Source organism: Pleuronectes platessa, chromosome 3, assembly GCF_947347685.1.
Source record: "Pleuronectes platessa chromosome 3, fPlePla1.1, whole genome shotgun sequence".
NCBI classification, from domain to species: Eukaryota; Metazoa; Chordata; class Actinopteri; order Pleuronectiformes; family Pleuronectidae; genus Pleuronectes; species Pleuronectes platessa.
The window spans coordinates 8,083,557-8,106,375 of NC_070628.1; the positions used below are offsets into that span (position 1 = coordinate 8,083,557).

Here is a 22,819-nt window from a genome sequence, read left to right on the forward strand (position 1 = left end):
TTTGTCACCCAGCCGAAATCAGCTTTTCGTTTTTTTATAATATTTTAAAAGAAGAGACAATATTATGTACTGTACAGATATGGTATTTTTAAAAACTAAAAAGGAGCAAATGGCCCCAGAGAGTCATACATCTAACGAAACACACATATAGGTAGAAATGTGCTGTGTAAATAATTGTTTATTTGATTGTTTTACTGTTGATTTGTGTTTGACAGAGATTTGTTAATTTCCAGCTCTTGTTTCCCTGAATATGAGAAAAACAACAACATAAGTGATAAAGATCTTTACTTGGACAGTTTAATTAAATATGATAAGTACGTACATCCTTCTCTCCCTATGAAATCATGCTCACAGGGTTGCAACCAAATATTTTAAAAGGAGTTCCTGTAAAGATCAACTTTTCGGACACATGATGAAAAACTTATCGTGTATTTACACATGCAGCTATAGACAGAATATACAGCACAGGACGTTCAGAGCTCAGTAGTTGACTCTGGATGCAAGACACTTTGTTTCCATTAATGCAGATGAGGATCATTCAGTTCAATCACAACTCCTGCATAAAGAAAACCAGTTGTCGCTGCCGGCAGCTTCTGTAATGTTTGAGGCTACACAGCCGTAACTTTATGATTGTAGCCATTTGTCTCTGGCACAGTGTTTGTTTCCACATGGAAAACATCATAAGTGCTGACACGATGCTCCGTGTTTGGTTCTTCAGTAGAGCAGGTCCAGAGCAGAGATGGTGGGCTCCTCCGGTTTCTTGATCTCTGGCTTTGGCAGCTTGATCCGACTCATGGCGACCACTCCGCAGACAGCGAAGTGAGTCCCGATGCTCCCCACGCCCAGCCAGAAGGACCAGTCCAGGCCATCCTCCAGGACAACCAGGACGAACAGCTTCTCCTGGTGGTTAGCCACCCGATCGGTCAGACGGTGGTGTCTCAGGGCCGCCAGGAAACACAAAACACCCAGGGCACCGAAAAGAGCTGGAAAATACAGAACATGGGAAGGAAATGCAAAGAGAGAGGTAAACCAAGGGCTTGTATAAAACTATCAAGTGGAAAATATTAAATACAAATTGAAAAGCAAATCAAGGTCTTGAGGAAAGACAGAGTCCGCTCACATACCTGCTATTAAGTTCCACAGGTAGAGTCCTTTGTGCCCCTTGATGCTCTGGTAGGGAATCTTGCGTGCGTTGTAAATACAGAAGGACAGACTGACCACAGCGAAGCCAATGGCCACCAGCAGAAAGAGGATCACCATCATGTGAAGGCCGCTGTTTAATGTTCGCACGAGCTTTGGGAAAACTGGACAATCAGACAGAAACAGAGGAAAAGAGAAGTAATCAATCCAGTGAGCAGGTTTGTGTGAGAAGCGATGAGGAAAGGAAACAACACATTCTTCAGCCACCGGACGTTAGTCATGCTGTTCTGAATATTCTGGATTAAACAGATGTTGGATGGTTTACATGCAGTCTTTGACTTTACTGAATATTCTGCATTAAACAGATGTTGGATGGTTTACATGCAGTCTTTGACTTTACTGAATATTCTGGATTAAACAGATGTTGGATAGTTTACATGCAGCCTTTGACTTTACTGAAGATTCTGGATTAAACAGATGTTGGATGGTTTACATGCAGTCTTTGACTTTACAGAATATTCTGGATTAAACAGATGTTGGATGGTTTACATGCAGCCTTTGACTTTACTGAAGATTCTGGATTAAACAGATGTTGGATGGTTTACATGCAGTCTTTGACTTTACAGAATATTCTGGATTAAACAGATGTTGGATGGTTTACATGCAGCCTTTGACTTTACTGAATATTCTGGATTAAACAGATGTTGGATGGTTTACATGCAGCCTTTGACTTTACTGAATATTCTGGATTAAACAGTTGCTGGATGGTTTACATGCAGCCTTTGACTTTACTGAATATTCTGGATTAAACAGATGTTGGATAGTTTACATGCAGCCTTTGACCTTACTGAATATTTTGGTTCGCCTCCTCCCGAGCCCGCACCTCTTGCTCTTCCCTCCCTGGAACAAGCCGTAGTAAATGTCCCCGACGAACTGCTCCAGCTCCGGGTTGGACGCGTTCACTATGTCCACCCCGGTTTTACACAGGATCCGCCCAGTGACCCAGCGCTCCGTGGCCAGGGCCACGACCAGGAGGACCACCGAGCCGACGCAGAGCACCGAGGCCACTGAGAACGTTATCCGTTTCCACAGAGAAGGCATCTTACGAGCCCATGGTGCCCCGGGGGAGGTAACAGGACGCCGGGCAGCAACCGCGGTGTGCACCTGGCGATCACCATGAGTTTACAATATAGATTGAAAGGTCAAAATAAATCATGATCCAACAGAAGAGTGTTGTTCCTCGAGTTGAAATGTTGCGTGTATTGAGTCGCAGGGGATGAGAAACAGAATCTATGACGGTCAAGGAGATCGCTTACCGAGAGAAACCCTATCCCTGCCCCGCTGTGCTTCTCTCTCTCTCTCTCTCTCTCTCTCTCTCTCTCTCTCTCTCTCTCTCTCTCTCTCTCTCTCACACACACACACACACGCACGTACACACACACACACACTCTCTCTCTTTAATCAGGGGTTGAATTAACCTTTGATATTTGGTATTTGGATCTAGTAAAGTAACATCTAATTGGTGACCTTAGTGCAGCAGTAAAACAATGTAAGATGAATTAATTGTGTTAGATTGATGGATGTGGTTATTTTTTAACACACACACTAAAGGTCACTTCATGGCAGCAATCAGTTTAGCATTCAGTGTTTAGGCCTTGTGGTCCTAAATCTCATGTCCTGCTCCATGCATGGTCCTAAATCTTATATCCTGCTCCATGCAAGGTCCTAAATCTCATATCTTGCTCCATGCAAGGTCCTAAATCTCATATCCTGCTCCATGCATGGTCCTAACTCTCATATCCTGCTCCATGCATGGTCCTAAATCTCATATCTTGCTCCATGCATGGTCCTAAATCGAGACCAGGATTGTGAGTTTTGATAGGGAAAGTGGGAACGTGCACAACAAATTGCATAGATCTTACAGTGGCTCCTGATCTTGAGACGCTGCCTTGAGATAGACCCCTCCATCAAAATGTAATTTTAAGATGTTAAATGACAAGTTTCGACATTCCAACACAGGAAAACACAATGTTCAGAGAGGGGTCTGATCATTGATCTTTGCTGAAGAGCAAGTTAATTTGGTCGTATGTAACAGAGCTCGGGGCAAATACAGCATGAGCTGTGAGCCCCTGTTGAATCCTGTTCTTGCCCCGCCCATGTTCCCCATGTACAGTATGTACCCTGGTTCATACGCAGGGTCATGAAGTTCACTTCACTGCATGCATGCATTTTTCTGTTTATAGGCTTATTCTTTGTTCTATTATATATTTAGTACTTTACTATGTATCATTTACTTATAGGGAGTATGCACAGTTTTTAGTACATTTATGCTTACTACATTCTATTTTGAGCTATTTTAATTGTTCATATCTTATTTATTGCCACTACTCTATGTGCATCTATCTCTCTATCTATCTATCTATCTATCTATCTATCTATCTATCTATCTATCTATCTGTCTATCTATCTTTCTATCTATCTATCTATTTATTAATATTATTCTGGAATTAAAATCCATTCATCAGATATTAATAAGTGAATCAATCTATTTAACGAGCTGTAAAACGGCCACATTTCGTTTTCTAGCGACCCCCTCTGGCGATGTGACTGCACTGCAGGGCGTGATGACGCCGCGGCAGCTGACGCAGCTCCCCCCCCCGCCTCCCCTCCTCCTCCTCCTCCAGCCAGCAGCTGAGACCGTTTGGAGAAGATGGCGGAGTCGCTGTCGACTGGTCCCGGAGAGGAGAAGGAGAAGGAGACGGAGGACAGGGAGCGGGACGGCAGCGCTACCACGGCCGAGAAGAGCACCGGGAGCGACGGGTCCACGGAGACGCGGGGGCTCCGCGACGAAAATGGCGGCAGCGTGGGCAAGAGACGGAACCTGTCAGGTGAGAGGCAGCTAGCATCGTCTGCGGCGCAGGGAGTGTGTGCGGGGCGGGCAGCGCTAAGCTAGCTGTTTGTTTTACCGGAGCCTGGCACCCAGCAACCGGGTTCCGGTCCCGGTGCTGCGGCGTGCGGGAGCTCATCTGTCGGGTTCACGGAGCTCCGGCAGGGGGAAATGTCACCGCAGCCTCTGCAGTTGCTGCTCGCGGTGCCAGACCCCGGTTAGAGATCACCAGCTAAACTGTGTTTGTTGACGTTTTTCTCACGGGGGATTAATGCCGAATTAGCTGTTTACAGTCCCTGGTCGCTGGGTAACATTAGATGTGTCTTCATCTGTCAGATAACTACAGAGAGGATGAGGTCAACATTAAAAAGAGCTGATCGTCAGGCAGGTTCTGCAGATATACTGTGCGTTCTTTGCTTTTAATTTTAATATAACATGGGAAGGGATTAGATCTGCAAAGGGTAAATCAATTAAAAGAATGTCTATAATGTGTGTGGTTAGGTTATGATCACGATGTTTGACCCTAGCTGTAGTAATGGGGCGTTTTAAGGGAGTTTTAGCAGATCTTTAATATACTACTTTAATTGCTGCTGCTACAGCTTTTGATCGAACCCTTCGTTTTGTGTCATGCACCTGCCCCCCCTCACTCCACACAGTATCATGTCTCCACCCAATCGGGCAACATGGGCTCTCCTCCAGGTTTGAGCCTGATCTGTGGATGTAGACGCCACCACAGATATTTGTCAGACACTGAGCTGGATTAAAGCATCGCCCCGGGGGCTAATTCAGTGTTTCCTGTTAATTACATAGACTGTGGTGAGCTGCCAGCTAATTTGTCCCCTGTTATAACTGGTATGACTTGTTACATACCTCAGTAGGTTTTGTTAAAGGTTCACTGTGTAGAATTTTAGTGACATCTAGTGGTGAAGTTGCATGTTGCAGCTGAATACCCCTCACGTCCCCCTCCCCTTCTAAACACGAAGGAGAACCAGTGGAAGACTTTATTTGTAATAATAACTCAAAAGGTGTTTTGTTTGTCCACTTTGGGCTACTGTAAAAAAACATGGCGTCCTCTGTAGAGAGGACTCGCTCCTAACAAATATAAAGGAATCATTCTATGGTAAAGATAACAACAATACAATGTAGGGGATCACACACTAGTGAGAACCTCACTAGGTTTACTTTATATTCATTTTCTTCCAATAGATCCCTGTAACCTAAATCTTACACACAGAACCTTTAAGTATAGTTCTGAGGTTTTTACTTCTACTTTACATTCAAATGTTTAGCTACTTTTCATGGAAAGAATTTAGCATTAACATGTTGTTATTCCATGGTTAAGAGATAGGAACCATATGCAACTCTGAGACTGTCTGTGGTTTATTTGAAATTTATTTTAGTAAAATGCATTTACGGGCATTCCCACGTAAATGCATTTTCCCCTTGATTTGTGAATTGGTGTCAGGTTTTCTACCTCGTGGATTATTTTAAAGAAGACATGTTTTCCATATGGTCCAAGAATGTATCCATGTTTAACTATATATTTTAAAAGTTTTCACATTATCCAGCATGTCTAGAAGTTAATATCTAGACCATGTTCGAAATCACCAAAATCTAATATACCACTAGAGCTGTGATTTTTTTTTTTTAAAGCTTCCCTTTACCCTTCTCTTGACAGTGTAGATTGCGGTGACGGTTTTGCAGATGTAAGCTGTAACATCAGCCCTTATCTCCTCCGCAACCTCTTGCAACATCTGGATTTGGGCTGGAGGTTGCAGTGGAAATGCACAGTCAGCCACAATTATATCTGAATTAACCCATCAAAGTATGGTTGTTGTTTGTATCAGGTGTGTGTGGGGGGTGGACAATGTTGGAGCGTGAAGTTCACTGACCTTAGTCAAGTAATTAAGTTTTATATTGCCTGATGTAACTTTGCTCTGCTTCTTCTCTGTCCTTTATGTATTTAGACCTGTCGCTGGTCAGGTTTATAACTACCGAGCTCACCAGAGGCTATTTCCTGGAACACAATGAGGCCAAATACACAGAGCGCAGAGAGCGGGTCTACACCTGCCTGCGTATCCCCAAAGAGCTGGAGAAGGTAAACACAGCAAACATTCACTCTGCGATATAATAAAATGATTATGTCATAAAATAAACAAACACATTTCCCTCTTCCTCTTTACAGCTGATGACATTCGGCTTCTTCCTGTGTCTGGACGCCTTTCTCTACGTGTTCACGCTGTTGCCGCTCAGAGTCATTCTGGCCCTTTTACGGCTCCTCACGTTGCCATGCTGTGGCGTCAGGTAAAGTTCACACTGAAGATAGTCAGCAGATTTTTTTTAAGCAGTTCCCTTTATTGATCTTTGGTCACAGTGATGATCCGTATTCGATTAATCATTAAAAGCTTTTCCTTTGTATAAGCTTTGTTCAAACGGTTGAGAATGGATGTTCATTGAATCGTGTTAGAAATAATTTAAAGGATATTTAAAGCCAGTGCACCATCATTGCAAACTAGTTTTCATCAAAGTATTATATCATTAAATCTACAGAAGATTTATTTAAGATGTTTTTCTGCCCTGTAGTTCAACTTATATAGAAGAGTGTATCCTTCTGGTTGTGTTTCAACTTCTGTACAAACTACTTTTGAAATGACTCCTTATTTAATGAGTTAACTGATGATTATTTTGATAAGCAAAAGTTGTATGTGCCTTATTAAGCAAGAATTTCAACCATTCTATGGTTTCAGTTTATCGAGTTTGGGATTTAGTGCTTTTCATAATTTAATTATTTGCTTAAATTGAATGTCTTTGGGCGGACTATCCGATGTTCAAATTGAACATAAAAGTGTGATAGCCATTCCCAGACTTTCATAATCTTATAGACCAAACAATCAAAAAGGATTGAAACATTTTGTTTTATTGAAGATGAAAACAGATTTTAGTTTCTGCAGTGGACTGCTACAATCTGACAAATCCACACAGATTTGACGAGCAGCTTCTCAGGACAGAAACAGCCATTGCACTATTGTGTTTGACCTGTAGAGGGCAGTGGAGCTCTGCCTGACTCAGACAGCATGTGATTTTGACTATGTTCTGTCGTGTGTGTATTTCAGTGGCTCCCGCCTGCTGCAGCCAGCACAGGTATGTGATGTCCTGAAAGGCTTCATCATGGTGTTGTGTTACTCAATGATGAGCTACGTGGATTACGCCATGATGTACCATCTCATCAGGGGACAGTCTGTCATCAAACTGTACATCATCTACAACATGTTAGAGGTATGCACGCGTAAAACATCTGAGAGTTCTTAACTCTGATTTTACTAAACTGTGATTCCATTGCAGAGTGAGCCGCCCACTCATTTACTTCTCTTGTTGTGTTGTCAGGTGGCAGATCGCCTGTTCTCCTCATTTGGTCAGGACATCCTGGACGCTCTGTACTGGACGGCCACTGAACCCAAGGAGAAGAAGAGAGCGCACATAGGGGTGATTCCTCACTTCCTCATGGCCGTGCTCTACGTCTGTATCCTCACCAGTGTTGGGAGTAACGCGCTACAAAGTAACGCGTTACTATAATTCCACTACTTTTAGCGGTAACGAGCATGTAACAAAGTATTTTTTTTAATCAAGTAGCGCAGTTACAATTTCTGAAATTTAAATGAGTTCGTTACTCGCGTTACTCTCTTTTGAGAAAACTGAACACTTGCAGACAAGAAGACAAGTGAACCAGATCCCCAGAAAGATGGTCGAGAATTAAACGGATGTTCTGGTCGTTTATTTGAGCCGTCCTTGTAACACCGTACAGCTTAATACAACTTTGAACAACTTAGAAACTCCTTAAAACAACCGTGGACACCGTAAGACATTGTGCTTCTTCGGAGGGTTGCTAAAAACATAAGCCTTTCCCGTAGCGCCGTTGTAGTCATCACAGGATGTCCGCGACTCTACCGGAACCGTTTCAAAATAAAATCATGTAACATTTTCACAATAAAACATTTTCACAATAAAATAACAGAAGTAACTTAAAAGCTACTTTGCCTAGTAACTAATTACTTTTGATATACAGTAACTGGTGAAGTAATTCAATTACTTTTAAAAGAAGTAACTAGTAACTGTAACTAAGTACTAATTTTCAGTAACTTGCCCAACTCTGATCCTCACTGAGAAAGACTTGTTGTTGTCCTTGTAGCAAAGACAATTAGTCATCACGTCAGTTAACAGATGAAAGAAGATAATGGCAGGCACAAAAAAAAAAAAAATACAATCGCATAAAAATGGATTTGGCTTTAGATGACATCGATACCAAATCAATTTAATGTAGTAACATACATATATGTATTTGTATGCATACATATACTGTGTGTAGTAGTAGTGTACAAACAATAATTGACAAGAATAATGATTCTCTTATTGAACATCACTTTTTTTGGCTTCATTTCTGGATACTGGGAGGAACTTGAGACAAGTCGTCTATTTTATTGCAGTCTATGATCAGAGTGAAAACCACAGTACAATGTTTTTACTGTAGCCCTCAGTGTGTTTCTTCCTTAACATGTTTGTACCAAGTTCTTCACGCCATCCTCATCATGGTCCAGGCCACAACTCTCAATGTGGCCTTCAACTCCCACAACAAGTCTCTGCTCACCATCATGATGTCAAACAACGTGAGTGTGATGCTCGCAGACGTAATGACTCGGTTGAAAGTGAACGCAGCGCAGCAGGAGTTCAGTTATAAGATATTTCTGTCTTTTTCCCTGCAGTTTGTGGAGATCAAGGGGAGTGTGTTTAAGAAGTTTGAAAAGAACAACCTTTTCCAGATGTCTAACAGTGGTAAGTGCGGGACCAAATTGCAAAAAGAGCCACACATGTCAGCATTTTTTTGGGACATTTTGTCCCTCGCCCTTAAACTTGGCGATTTAGCGCGAGGTAAATTTATGGAATCAAACTCCGCCGCTGTGAGTCCAAAGTAGGTTAATCCTGGATTGATTTGTGTGTTTCCCACAGACATAAAAGAGAGGTTCACCAACTACATCCTCCTGCTCATCGTTTGTCTGAGAAACATGGAGCAGTTTTCATGGAACCCTGGTAACTAACACAGCTGCTTTATCTATGTATGTGAACACATGAGGTTATCGATCCCTCATTGGTTCCTCCTCATCTCTTCACTGTCCGTCAGCTTTTAACTGTCCCTGACTCAATTAAATGAAATCATATTTACTACTGTTATGAATATTGACACTGATACATTTTTTTCGTGCGTTTCTTCTTAGACCACCTGTGGGTGCTGTTTCCTGATGTGGTCATGGTGATAGCATCAGAAGTGGCAGTGGATGTTGTCAAGCACGCGTTCATCACCAAGTTCAACGACATCAGCGCTGATGTGAGTCCTTTCACTGCAGTGTTACAGAGAGCACTTCCTCAGCTTTGTTGTGTAGCGAGTAGTGTTTAAATTTGACAAGATGTATTGAATTTCCAGGTCTATTCCTTCAGTTGTTATAAGTCACATCTTAAAGTCTTCATGCTAGGAGGGGGTTTCTTCAGTTAATTTGCCTTTTACTTTCCTTTTGTCCGAATAAATTGAAAGGCTTTTTAAGCAGAGTCACTGCATTCATTAGCTAGGAGTCAGTTCAAATCATTTGGGATACTTAGAAATCCAATTAATATCCATGTTAGTTTTACTCTTCACCTTTTAGGGACAATTTATATGAAAAGGATTCTGTGTCCACATGTTCTCAACACCTGTAGAATATCTGAGTTGGAATGAATAGACGACACTGACAGTGTTCCAGATATACAAAAAAACATGTTAATAGGACATTATTGAAATATTGCACTCAGGAAAACACTTTTTCAAAGATCAAGAAGAAAACTTGTGTCTCAATAGACTTGAATTGATTTCCTCTTCCTCCCTGTCTTTTTACTGCTCCACTGACTTACACACTCTTGCTATGTTTCTTAAACTGGTCATTTCTCTTGTTCTCACACCGTCCCACTCACACCAGATACTCTGTCGTACCAGAGGAAAACCTACGACCTTGTTTACTTCCCGCCTCCTTCCCCGTTGTGTTCTCGTCCTCTTTGATTTCCTTCAAGGAGTTGTAGCCACGGTTATGTAATGGAAACCAAAGCCACAGGAAGGGATTAACCCCTTTATCTCCAAACTGTCAATCCTCATCACACAAACCTCCCTCACCTATATTTAGCTTTGGACCACTGGTGAATCCCGTTCTCATTTAATCCATGTGAACACATTTAGTTTTTGTCTCTTTACACAAAATTGAACTAATGTTTACTTGGGCACAGCGTCAGCTAAATGAAATGTAATGTAATGACTCATCTTCACTACCCACATCTTTACTTTTTACTTGCGTACAACTAATCAACTGATTATTATGAGACGCCAACAGGAAACTGGAGTTTTAATGAGGGCTTTGTTACCCTGTGTTTTTTCCCCCAGGTATACGGAGAATACCGAGCCAGCCTTGCCTTTGACCTCGTCAGCAGTCGACAGAAAAATGTGAGCAAAATAAACTCAAACATTTGCTTTGTCTCAATCAAACTGTAAAACCAGTTTCTGATAAACCTTTGAAGGGCTCCTACCATAAAATACAATTATGAATTCAGGTTCTGTCCATCTATACATCCGTCCCCTTCTCTTTTATCGAAAGAGCTCAGTGCATGTGATAATAATGGTAGAATACACTTCATAGCGTTTCATAAATTATTTCTCTACATCTGGACAGAAATGGATGTAAAATGTATTATTATTAATTATTAGATTAGATAATAAGCTCAATATATTTTTCTAAGACTGAATAAGTGACAGTGCTCAGGATAAGTCCACTCACTGTTAGATATGTCTGAGATAACTGTTTTTTTGTGTCCTCAGGCTTACACAGACTACAGTGACTCAGTGTCCAGGAGAATGGGCTTCATCCCGCTTCCCTTAGCTCTGCTGGTAGGTCACTCTGTATGAAGAGCTTCTGCCATGAACACAGTGTTCATTGTACACAGTTTAAATCTAATGTTATGTTTGTGTTTCTTTTTCCAGTTGATCAGAGTAGTGACAAGCTCAGTGAAAATCCAGGGTTCACTCTCCTTTATGTGTGTGTTGCTGTTTTACTTGGGGTAAGCATCAGTTTGTCTTTTCCAAGTTTTTAACACGCATGCAAAGTTGTATTAGTTCTGCGTTTCATGTCTGAATTGTTTGTGTGTTTGTGAACAGGATGATCACTCTGAAAGTGCTCAACAGTATCGTTCTGCTGGGGACGTCGTGTGTGTTTGTCAAAGCGGCCAATATGGAAGAAAAGCTCTTCAACCCTCCACCGTCTGCCACCTCCAGCCGAGTGAACTCCAGAGCTAACCGCACCAAACACGTTAACACGCCAGCACAGCAAGGTAGAAATCAGTGCATCCCTTTCTCTCTTTGTGGCTTAATTTGACAATAAATAGTAACTCAATATCCAAGGGAGCAGCCATTGTTGCTCCAGCTTCCCCTTGTCTTTCCAGCCAACAGGTTCCAGCTGTTTTCATGAAGTGGCTGTTACACAGCCTCAAAAACATATTCATTGTTAATTTACTCCTTAAGTTTCTAATCTGCTTCAATTAAACTCTGTCTCCCTCAAAAGCAGAATCCACTGCCGACAAGGGAGGAACTCCACTGGCATCAGACAACCCTCAGCCCAACACCACTGCTGAGAGCTCGGCCCCCACCCTTCCCAAGAGCGACTCGGACACATTCCTGACGACGCCCGACGAAGAGGATGATGACAAGATCATCAACACTGACACAGGACTGGAAAGAGAAGGACTCAAACCCAGAACGCCCAAGAAAGACTTGCTGGAGATAGACCGCTTCACCATCTGTGGCAACAGAATAGACTGACGGCCACAGAAACAAGCCAGTGTCCTGGAAACACAGCGAGGTTCAGGGATCAGACACGGGTCATGGAGCGCGTTCAGAGCGGACTTACCCTCGTGCACCTGACCCCAGGAGTATTTATTTATTTATTACTGAGTACAAACCAGCCATGGCATCAAGCTGTTACTACAAGCAACAGAGGCTGCTTCCGATGTTTCCAGCTGGTCCAGTTCCATTTCAGGTAGACTCTGAGGATGAGTCGCAGTCCTCAGGACAACCTCCAGAAATGGTCGATGGTGACAGCAATGCAGAGAAGTGGCGTGCGGCTGGCGTCCAGCCTGTGTGAGGTGGTAGGGACGTGACAGCTGGACTGTGCGAGCGCGTGTTCAAAAGCACAATCCCAAAAATATGGCGAGGAGTTGTTTCTAGACTGAACTAAAAAAAAGTGTCAATTTTTTTATTTTTTTATTTTCAGATGTTTGACAAATTATCATATTTCAAATGAAGTTTTTATGAAAATCCTCAGACCTTCTTCCTAAAATCAACCGTGTTTAGCTGCAGGATTATGACTCATCAACACGTTAACACATTGTGGAAATCATAAAGTCGATCTGCTGACACCAACACTCATTTTTATTTGAATTGAGTTTTTGTGATGAGCCCAGATGTTCATCTCGATAATGATGGCAGCAGCTTCAGGTTACACAGTCTGTAGTCGACGGGTTCAGCAGATATTTCTATTTAAAGAGATTTTTTTTAATTTTTCCAGTACAGTCAATGTGTGTAAGCTCATCGCTCAAGCATGCAGCCTCGAATAATCATGTCATTAACATCGGCTTAGACCAATTTCTATATTGGAAACTGTGAACCTACAGAAACGTCTCGGTGAAGTGCGACCGTGTGCTTGGTCTCAGTTAAAATTCATGGTGTGTGACACCAGCATCAATTGAACATATATTTCGTTATCTTCAGAGTGGTATGAAAAGTAAAAGTTACATGTATGCATGTAAAGCTGTCAAATCTAGACGATAAGAAACAGGATGGAGGAATCATGTGAAAGAAGTCAACTCAGCAGTTTTCATTTTTCATAGAGCTGTGCAAAAGCTAAAAGCAGATTTGTGCCCTAAAGGTTGTTGTTGGTATTGTTTGATGTGGTGATGCTGGCTTTGAATTTGAGAAGAGGCTCTTAGGAAACATCTATGTTCCACAAGAGGTCTGACTGTTAATGCTGTGAAAACGTGCTGCGTTGTTTAATCAATTATGTGTATCCAACATCTCTATCTGCTCTGAAGTACCGGACAAATGTTAAGTTCACCCAGTCTCCGGTTTTTGCCTCTCATGTGTCATTGTTACAAACAAACTAAAAAAGAAAAAAGACTCCAGCGGATCTGTTAGCAGATTAAGATCTTAAAATGATTAATTGTTGTGATGAAGGGTTTAAAACCATCAGCTTCTTATCAAACAAGCTGAGAAACTTTTGTTGCTGAATAACAACGATTTTTAAACAATTTTCAAGTTGCAGCTCTAAAACATCCTTCCTCAATTTTTACATAAGCAATAGTAACGTTTTATTAATAATTGTACACTTGTTGCCTACGTTGCTGTTATACACAGTTTGTATACAAAATATTGTGTCTACATTTTCTGAAGATGATCTTCCTGTTACCAGGGATGAATAACAGTTGCTGCTTCTGTCTGTCTAAGGAGAGGGATGTAGAAAGGGTTGATTCTCCTCACCAAAGTCGAGGGGAAATAGTTGTCACCCATTGTTAAGCCATATGAGGCAAAATTGTGATTTGCTATACAAGTAAAATTTGAAAAATAGATAAAGGTCTTGCAAAGCATAAAATCTTAGTGTTAGATAAAAACCTTTTAACCCAGGAACAAATTCTTTAGGAATTAGATTCCCACCTCAGACTTGTCATCAGGCTAAATCTATGTTGATCAAACTCGACACTGTGCAGGATTCTTTATCATGCTGTGGATTTAATATTTTTTAAATCCATATGGTCCTAAATCTACTTTACGAACCTGAGAGGAGAATATTGTTACTGCGTTGCAAGTTTCAGGAGAATGTAGTCTTACCTCAGCTGTGACTCAAATGTGCTGGTTGTTCATGAGAGGCACAAACCTGAGATCAGTCCAACCTCTCAACGGGAGGACATTCAATACAGGAACATAACTGCATATTTACAAATGAAGGATCAAGAGTGTGTATGAGTCATGATGGCGTGAAGTGTGTTTGTGTGATTGCAGTGCATGAATGGTTCTGACTACTTGATGTATGAATCAGATCAGATCACAATCCATCTGTGTAAAGCATCTCCTCACATGGTAGAAGGAGAATAAAATCATTTTTTTCTAAGCTTTTCTGGTTTGATTTCAATGTTTAACCATTAGTGTGTTTGTGTGTGTGTGCGCGCTCACACAGGAACAGTGGTGAGTGTGTCAGTGAAAGGAGTCACTTCTGTTCACAAGGCAAACACTGACGTCCACTGTTCCACTTGAATGGGCATTCGGAAGGAGGGGGGGGTCTGTCATCACAAACATTCTCCCACAGAGGCTTCTGGATCCTCAACCTGCATTTACCCAGTTTCACAGTGAACCAGCTGCCGTGTGGGGTCGTGTGAGGAGGTGAGACCGGATGAAAGTGAGCACTGACGTATGTCGCAGACTTCAGAGCCGTTTCCTGAGATTACACAACTTAATCACGTTTGTTGCTTTTTAAACTTTGGGTTTTCCCTTTTCTGAACTTGAACCTTCGTCGACTGCCAAAACCTCACCGGCCTTGACCGTCTGTTCTATCTGATCCACCTCAGAAGTGAAGGTCAGCTGCTCAGTGGGCGCAGCGAGGAGTCGATGACCTGAGTCGCATGCAGAGAGACCCACTGTGGATGTGAGCTCTGTAGTTATGTGTCTTCAATGTCTGCCAACAGATCTCCCTAAGTTCTACTGGTCCTTTAAAAGACTTACCAGGATGTGGAGAGAAGCTAAATCAAGTTATCCCTTATTTTAACTTCCAACAAGAACTAAACACTCATCTGTCCAAACCCACAGAACTATGTTCGGCTAAATTCAATTCAGCCTTAATGATGATATTTTACTTTTCTGTTCTGCTTTGACAAATCAAAGTGTCTGGTCGCAAAAGTACTTTTAATTACATACTGTAAGTAATCTGACATTCTTTATCGTCATTTTACAGCCAACTGCTTTATAGCTCTACTACAATTTAGAAGGAAATCTCTACTTTGTCCTTCACTGCATTATATGATAACTGAAATTCTTATTTCACTGATTATTTTCCATTGTAGACAATTGAACATAAACAATATGACGCTGCTGTTTATGAAACCAACCAACATGTTTTTATATAGTAGCTGCAAAAATTATTCAACTGAGTGTGAACAGAATATTTTCACCACATATTTTGATATTTTGTTTAGATTAAGCTTTTGATATTTTCTAAAAATTGAGAGCTATGACAATAATATGCCAACAATCCTCTCTATACCTTTATCTAGCACATAAATACTTTAATAATGATGTTGATTATTACATCATTTTGTGAGGTAACAAAAGTACTTGTAGTACAGAAGTAATGCAGTACAAAGAAAGACCGGTTAAAAATACTGTGACATGATATTACTTTGACTTGAAGTAATGAAGTACAGAGCGGGCCAATTAAAGGTACCTTTACAAAGTATTACTATAACTTGAAGTAATGCAGTACAGAGACAGACCGATTAAAAGTACTTTGACATGGTATTACTTTGACTTGAAGTAAAGAAGTACAGAGACAGACCAGTTAAAGGTACTTTTACACTGTATTACTATAAACTTGAAGTACTGCAGTACAGAAACAGGTGACTGGACTCCGCGGTGTCGCGCGCCACAGATGCGCCCAGGGAGCTCTTAGCGTGCACGAGCGCGGCTGGGCTCTCTCGTGCACGCGGAGCTCGGTGCCGGTGGGACAGACGGAGGACACCCGGGGGATCGAGCTCATCTTCGGCCACTGTTCCGCTCAAGTCGTCGCAGAGCTCCGGGAAAATGTCTGTGATGGGTCCGCCCCGGGAAACCAGGACCTGATGGCCGCTTTCAGAGTGTCGCCCGTCGGATGTTGAGTTTGAAAGTTTCGCTGCGGGGATAAGAAGAAGAAGCAGAGGGACCAGTGTCCTCTCACGTCAACTGCCCCGTCTCCCTCCTCCATCCTCCCGCCGCTGACTGTAGCACGACCCGGGAGGAGCTGGGAGTTTGATCCGGTTGTGTTTTTATCACTTGCCCTTGTGTGTTGGGACTTTTCTGAGCCATGTTGTGGAGCAGGTGCGTGGTCCTGCTGCTCTGCTGGGGGGCCGGCAGCGGCGAGCAGGCGGGCGAGCAGGCGGGTGAGAGGGACGGAGCCTCGGCCGAGCTCCGCACGGACTCACGGAGACAGCGGTCCCCTCCGCCGGTGGAGCCCCTGGACTTTGGGTTCGTGCCGTCGGCGGTGTATGACACCCACGCTTACTACGAGCCGGGGCCCGTGGGGATCCTCTTCCACATGGTCCACGCATTTCTCTACGTGGTTCAGCCGAACACCTTTCCAAAAGGTGAGATGATTATCCTCGTGTGGGTGTGTAGTGTGGGTGTGTAGTGTGTGTGTGTAGTGTGTGTGTGTGTGTGTGTGTGTGTGTGTGTGTGTGTGTGTGTGTGTGTGTGTGTGTGTGTGTGTGTGTGTGTGTGTGTGTGTGTGTGTGTGTGTGTGTGTGTGTGTGTGTGTGTGGCCTCCATCCATCAGCCCTGGTTCTGTCTCTCATCCCCAGGATTTCTCTCAAAGTTTATTATATTCTCTATTCAACACTAATTGTCATGTGGATAAAACACTCAAATGTATGAATTCCAGCTTTTTTGAAATGTTCATCTGTATTTTGCGTTGTGTTTAAACCCCCAGAGAATGTTGATTGTGTTATAAAGAGGATAATGGTGAGATAAGAAAACAACATAAGAAAGAGCTTAATTACTCCTGATTATATATAGTTAATCAAATAAGAACCAAGGCCTAAAGTACATAGTGTATATGTGTAGTAGAATAAATGATAAATGGAGTGAAAATATATATTTCAGCAAAAAGTACCAATGGAAAAAACTGCATAAAGTTCCATCAATGTTACAGTAGGATTATGTTACAATGCAAAGATCTATAGGAGGAGGCATCAGTGTTAAAGCATATGATGTCACAAATGTTAGAAATAAGACAAACATGTATATTTCTATTCTATTTATTGATGTAATCTTTTGACTTTGTGAAATGCTGAATATTGTCACGTCTCTTCAAATGTAAGAATCTGAGTTGGGAATCGAACTCTTCAGACATGAACCGCTCACAGGTCCCGAGCTGTGTCGAGTGGTCACAGGGAGACTAGGCCTCGGGGCCATTGAGGTGGGAAAGGGCTTCTAGGTGAACTATAGGAGACTCTTTGATGGAACACCACCCGACTGACCTGATGTACGTCACTAACCAAACAACAAAGTCCACAAAAACACTCAAACTCCCAGAGAGGGGGGGGGGGGGGGGGGGGGGGATGATCCCAACATGTGCACATCTGCACCATAGCATAGTGACTCAATGCATAACGTCCACAAAACACAAGTGACTGCCACAGCGAGGCCGTAAACCAGAGTTATGAGCATATTAATGGGACTAATCGCTGTCAGAGCTCCTAAGTGATTTCGAGTTGATCAGGTCGGTCACATGATCAATGCGATCGGCGTGAACGGTGACTCTCTGGTTTAGTACAGTATCCCCAGTGATTGATGGATCGAGCTCAGCTACTTACGACTAAACGCTGTTGGTTGGCCGGTTTGTATGCACAACTCTGAGGGGTCACGTTGGAGGATGACACGGTGCAATAGGATTGAAGGGGTTTTAAGTTGCTGCCATTTCGGTGTCCAGGGTTAGGGCCGCTGGCTCGGTAATCAATTAGCAGATCAGCGATTAGAGGAGGCTTTCTCAGTCACCTGCATCACTGCGTAATACCTTAATCCACCGGACCATATGCTGCTGCTAGCGGGGTTTCTCCAGTGTGTGATTCACCATCACTCAAGTGCACAGGTAGAGACCACCTGCATGTCCCGTCGCGTTGTGTCCAAACTGTCTGAAATCATGGTTAAATGGTCGACACACATCTAATATGAAGACACGTCCAAGCCTGTTAATACACAGGTTCTAGCTGCTTAGAAGCTTTGAGGTTTGGCAGCCTCATCTACCAGCTCCTCTGAGCCCTAAATATATAATAATCCAATTTTTTAAGCGATAGAGTCAATTGCTCTATTAAAAGTAGTGATCAAACCGATATGTGTGTGTTTCTGGAGCTGATGCCAATATTTAGAAAGCAGGGCGGCTGGTGGCTGAGGCATAAATACTTGTTTCTTATCTGAACAACAAAAATACAACAATAATAACGAAAGAGACACATCATTGCTGAACTAGAATCCTCATTATTGAACACTAGTGCATTATTCTTAAAATTAAAACCACTTTAAATAGATTGTCGCCAAGGCTCAATAGTCCCATAGAATTCATACAAGCTACATTGAATTACACTCACTCATTGATATCATTCGCCCCAAACATGACATATCTTTCTTTATCAAGATCCATGAATTGTTCCCTGGGAAATCAGTGTCTCACAAACTTCCTTCCACCAAGTTCCTGTTAATCTGTCCATTCATTGTTATGTAATTTTGCTTAAAAACACGTTGTCAAACTAACGGACCGGAGTGAAAATCTGCTTTGAGGAGGTGAATAGTTGAAAAATGGGCTTTGTGTCTGTTTGCTTGAGTAAATTTAATCTTTGTAAACTCATTTTTTCAAGTTGAATTTAAATATCCCCTGAAAAAGGAAATATTATCTCAAAGTGCCAAAATAATTCCCAACGATTGATTGGACCGACTAATCAGTTTATCAACAATTAAAATAAGCCAATAAGGAAAAGGCACAAGCATCTTCCTTCTAAGTGTTTGATTGTCTTAGTTAAATCAGAGTCTCATTCTCAAAAAGCTGAAATTGCTTTAAACTTTGAAAGTGTAAAACAAAGCCTGATTTAGAAAATAACCTCTTCACATATAGTCTTTGACGCAGGGAGACGGAATCATAAACTGTTCGTAAAGTTGACTTTCACTTCTTAATTTCTCCTGAAGGACAAGAACTCACTCAGGATTATTAACACCTGATTATTTAATTGTCTCCGTTGCTTTATAAGAAACAACTGTTAACAAAAATGATAAATCTTTGACGTGGCTATGTTGGGATAAAAACCAACGCAGCATTAACACAATTTGCTGAAAGAATAATGACATTCGACTGTTTTCCTCTCCAGAACAAGATACAGACAGACCCCCCCCCCCCCCCACACACTTCTCACTTCAGTTTGCTTTTAGAATATGTAGAAGTCTCAAATAACGTTTCCTGTGATGTTGTTGTCGATGGTCAGGGTTCCATCCGGGGTCAGGTGGAGGAATGAAGAGTGTGGTGAGTGAGAGCAGAGGAAAAGTAGTTTACGGATTAATCCTGTCAGATCAGTTCAGTAATCACTTAGTAATGTGGCACAGAAAGCTGTGTGTGTGCAAAATGCTCCACAAATGTATTAAATATTTCTGATGTTAGAGAGTTTCATGCTGGTATTTGAGTGGAAACACATAATGCAGGAAGTTCCCAGTAGCTGTTAACTGGATCGTCAGTGGTTCCCGACCAGTAGCAGCTCAGGCTTAACCTCCTCCTCCTGACTCACTCATCCTTCAATCTGTGTGAAGGTTGAATTTAGGGTGAAGAAGCATTTTGGCCTCTTTCACTGTGAGAGGAGTCCATGTCTTCTTATCCCCCTGATACACTACAGGCTAGATTAGAGGATTAGCATCCGCAGGGCCAATGCTACCACTGTGCCGCTACCACTGCTACAGATGGCATTGTGTCACACACACACACACACACACACACACACACACACACAGACACACTCACATGCACAAACAGAAAGTGGGTCATAGTCCTGGTATTTGTCTGTTTGCCTTAATTACTGTGATTGGAAGTAAACAGGATGTTTATCATGGAGCCAGTGTTTTAAATCAGATCACACTGAGGTTACACTCAAATTGTTTTTCCTGATTGGAAGAGAAAAACATTTGTAAGATAAGGGTTACATTACACTTTCATTGTTTTAAGGTGGGTAACTTAAAGTTCATGTTTCTCTTGTGGAACTTAAATGATTGTTTGATTGAGCAATTAGTCAATCAACAGGATTTATAAGTAATTAATCACTTCAGTCATTTTTTTACAATAAAAAAAACTAAAACAAATTCCCTTGTATATCGGATTGTAAATACACATGAGAATATTTGCTTCTCCTCTAGCTGAATATTGTTTGATTTGTTATAAACAAGCAGCTTAAGTACAGTCAGTTTGGCTCTGGAGAATAATGAGGTGTATTTGTCTAATATTTGTGTAACCTTAGTAACTGTGGACTCTGTTTTATACTAGTTTAAACTTATTATTAAAATATTATATTCATACTAATTTCTGTTGCATATTATGTTGTCTATCATTATTATATTAGAGATACATTAATTATATAATACATTGTTTTATTAATTCAAAATATCATTTATTTAATTAATTATAACTATTATTGGTGAAATGCTTCATATCATATTTATACAAATAATTGGATTTTTTTTTAAATTTTTATATGTGTATTTAGTTTTAATATTTAAAGGAAAAGTGAAGAGAAAATTAAAAGTTGTGTGTGAAACTCATCTCGAGAAATAATACATGATCCAACCTGAAATCAGGGTTACGTTTTATTCACGGAACTTTCTCTCTCTTCACGTGATCTTAAACTATAGTTTCTTCTTATATGGAGAACACCATGAAAGGGAAAACACGGATTCCACCTAATCTTCTTAGTTGTTTTGCTCCTGCTCACCCGGGGCTGTGCAGCTTTCTTTAGCTCCTGCTGCCGTTCAGTTCTTCTTACCTAGTCAGACAAACAGTACAGTGAATCGTATTTTAAGAAGCGCTATGTAACTGTGCTTTGGCAAACCTCACATGACTTATGCAACAGCTTCTGAGCTGTGGCCAACAACTTCACCTCCTATTAACATCATAGGTTCTGACAGAACACTTTGCCAGAGAAGGATTCAGCCTGCAGATCGCTTGTTACAAAAGCTTCCAATCACAACAACGTCCATTTATATGATTCCATCACCAGCGGGTCACATGATCGATAAAATGTTCCAAATCCCAAATATATGTATGTTCAATTAAACGTTTTACTTTCTTGTAAATAGTTGATCGATAGTCAAACTGGTGGACATCCTCATGATCCTCTAATGGTCTGTTTTATTTAATCTTTGAATTGAATCGTGATGGAACCTGCTTCTGTTAAAGGGAGTTAAAAGGGGTCCATTGTCGGGGGGGCCCTCCAACTCACCTGGTAGAGCGGGTGGCCCACAGATGCAGGTTCGATCCCTCCTGCAGAGGCTGTAGAATCTGTTCTGACCCTCTGCTGCAGGTCTGGTCCACTCTCTCTCTCTATCATTTCACGTCCAACTCTGTCCTGTCGATACCCCCAAAAAACCTGGACCAGGGGGCAGTTCCAGGGGGGTCCTAGTTGAAGTAGTCTTAAAAAAAATATTCCCTTATTAACAATATTAAGATTAATTATGATGATTGTTGACTTCTTATGGTTGAAGCTCTAAGAATTTTCAAAGCAAACTCAATGGTTCACTGATCGTGTTTTTTAGTCTCATGGCGCCATTTATAGTCCTTACAGTGTTTTATTTAATTGTGCATGCAGTTTGTCGATTAAGAGCCAAGAGACAAACACAAAATGATCAGGAGCAATTGATAATTAAAGAAAAGTTGATTTATTAAAAATATCTCCTCAGAGCAAACACGATAAACAAGGAAATATCACATTAACCGAAGAGAAAGTCTGTTTCTGTCACACTGAGTTCATGTTGGGCAGAGGGCTCTTCATCCTTTCAGGTCTAATTCTAGTGGTTCTGTAACCCCCCCACCCCCCCCCACCCCCCCACAGCCCCCTTCCCTTTCGTTTGCCACAACCACCTCTCGTACTGGGTCACTGAACTAAGCTGTCTAAGCTTAACTGCCCTCTGCGGCTAATGCTAACTAAGAAGCTGAGCAACAACAGGTGGCGTCAGATGTGCTCATACGCTGCATCTGCAGAGCGGACACGGACGTCTTCACCTCGACCTGTCGGACCCCAGATCAGATTTTAGTAAACGCTCACACACGGGAGCAGCCATTGATGAAAATATGGCCGACACTCACCACCACGAGGAGATGATACCTAGAGGATTAATCACGTGGTCACAAAAGATTCCCAGTTCCTTTTCCGTTTCACTCACCATAAAGTCCCTCACAGCTTTAACAACCGAAAACCTCCTGTGATTCAGAGGCCGTTTTGTATGCTGTCTGTCATTTATCAAAATAAATATGTTTTAGCCTTTGTTTTTTCAGTGCAGAGAGGAGATTCAATCTGAAACAATTCGTTGATTGGTGAAAAATCTGTTCATTTTAGGATTGGGATAAGAAATCTCAGGTTATAGCTTTTCAAAAGTGAAAGATTTGTTTGATTTGTTTGTTACATATATCATTAAGATGCAATGCCTAGCCAACCAAGGATAGGGGCCAACTTGAATTTTCACTATTGTCTCACATTTTATTGGCAAAATGATTAATTGATTTATCAATTAATTTGGACAGGAGCATCGTTTATAGATCAACAAACAAAAACCTCTAAATGAGCTAAAGTCTGCTTTATATTTCCCCTTAAGGCAGTTCTTAAATTGCAACCTGAAATAAAGTCAAATAACCTTTCACATAAGACAGGTGGTCTGGTAGAGCAGTGCAATGTTTAGAGCCTGAACTAACTGTA

At 41.6% G+C, this 22,819-nt stretch overlaps 3 protein-coding genes across 5 annotated transcripts in view; 2 read left to right on the plus strand and 1 right to left on the minus strand.

The window, feature by feature from the left end:
• Positions 1–582: 582 nt before the first annotated feature.
• clrn2 (clarin 2) lies at positions 583–2,241 on the minus strand. The gene is made up of 3 exons (XM_053419447.1): positions 1,989–2,241; positions 1,125–1,304; positions 583–983 (listed from the first exon to the last, which is right to left on the minus strand). The coding sequence occupies exons 1-3, from the start codon at positions 2,239–2,241 to the stop codon at positions 715–717; spliced, it is 702 nt and encodes a 233-aa protein (XP_053275422.1). The 3' UTR covers positions 583–714.
• Positions 2,242–3,831: 1,590 nt separating this feature from the next.
• Positions 3,832–14,250, plus strand: tapt1b (transmembrane anterior posterior transformation 1b). Of its 2 annotated transcripts, none has more exons than XM_053418823.1 (14): positions 3,832–4,028; positions 5,995–6,125; positions 6,213–6,331; positions 7,141–7,303; positions 7,412–7,547; positions 8,591–8,688; positions 8,785–8,854; positions 9,029–9,109; positions 9,295–9,404; positions 10,482–10,541; positions 10,914–10,982; positions 11,076–11,152; positions 11,250–11,422; positions 11,653–14,250. In XM_053418823.1, exons 1-14 carry the CDS (start codon positions 3,851–3,853, stop codon positions 11,907–11,909), a joined length of 1,722 nt encoding a protein of 573 aa, XP_053274798.1. In that variant the 5' UTR covers positions 3,832–3,850; the 3' UTR covers positions 11,910–14,250. The 2 variants fall into 2 exon arrangements, with proteins under 2 accessions (XP_053274798.1, XP_053274799.1); XM_053418824.1 differs by having other exon boundaries at positions 11,656–14,250.
• A 1,590-nt stretch (positions 14,251–15,840) lies between these two features.
• prom1b (prominin 1 b) overlaps positions 15,841–22,819 on the plus strand; it is a 20,317-nt gene continuing 13,338 nt past the window's right edge. For both annotated transcript variants that reach the window (XM_053419350.1, XM_053419351.1), the window contains exon 1: positions 15,841–16,471. In XM_053419350.1, the coding sequence (XP_053275325.1) occupies positions 16,192–16,471 (280 nt within the window). In that variant the 5' untranslated portion in view covers positions 15,841–16,191. The remainder of the gene's footprint in view (positions 16,472–22,819) is intronic.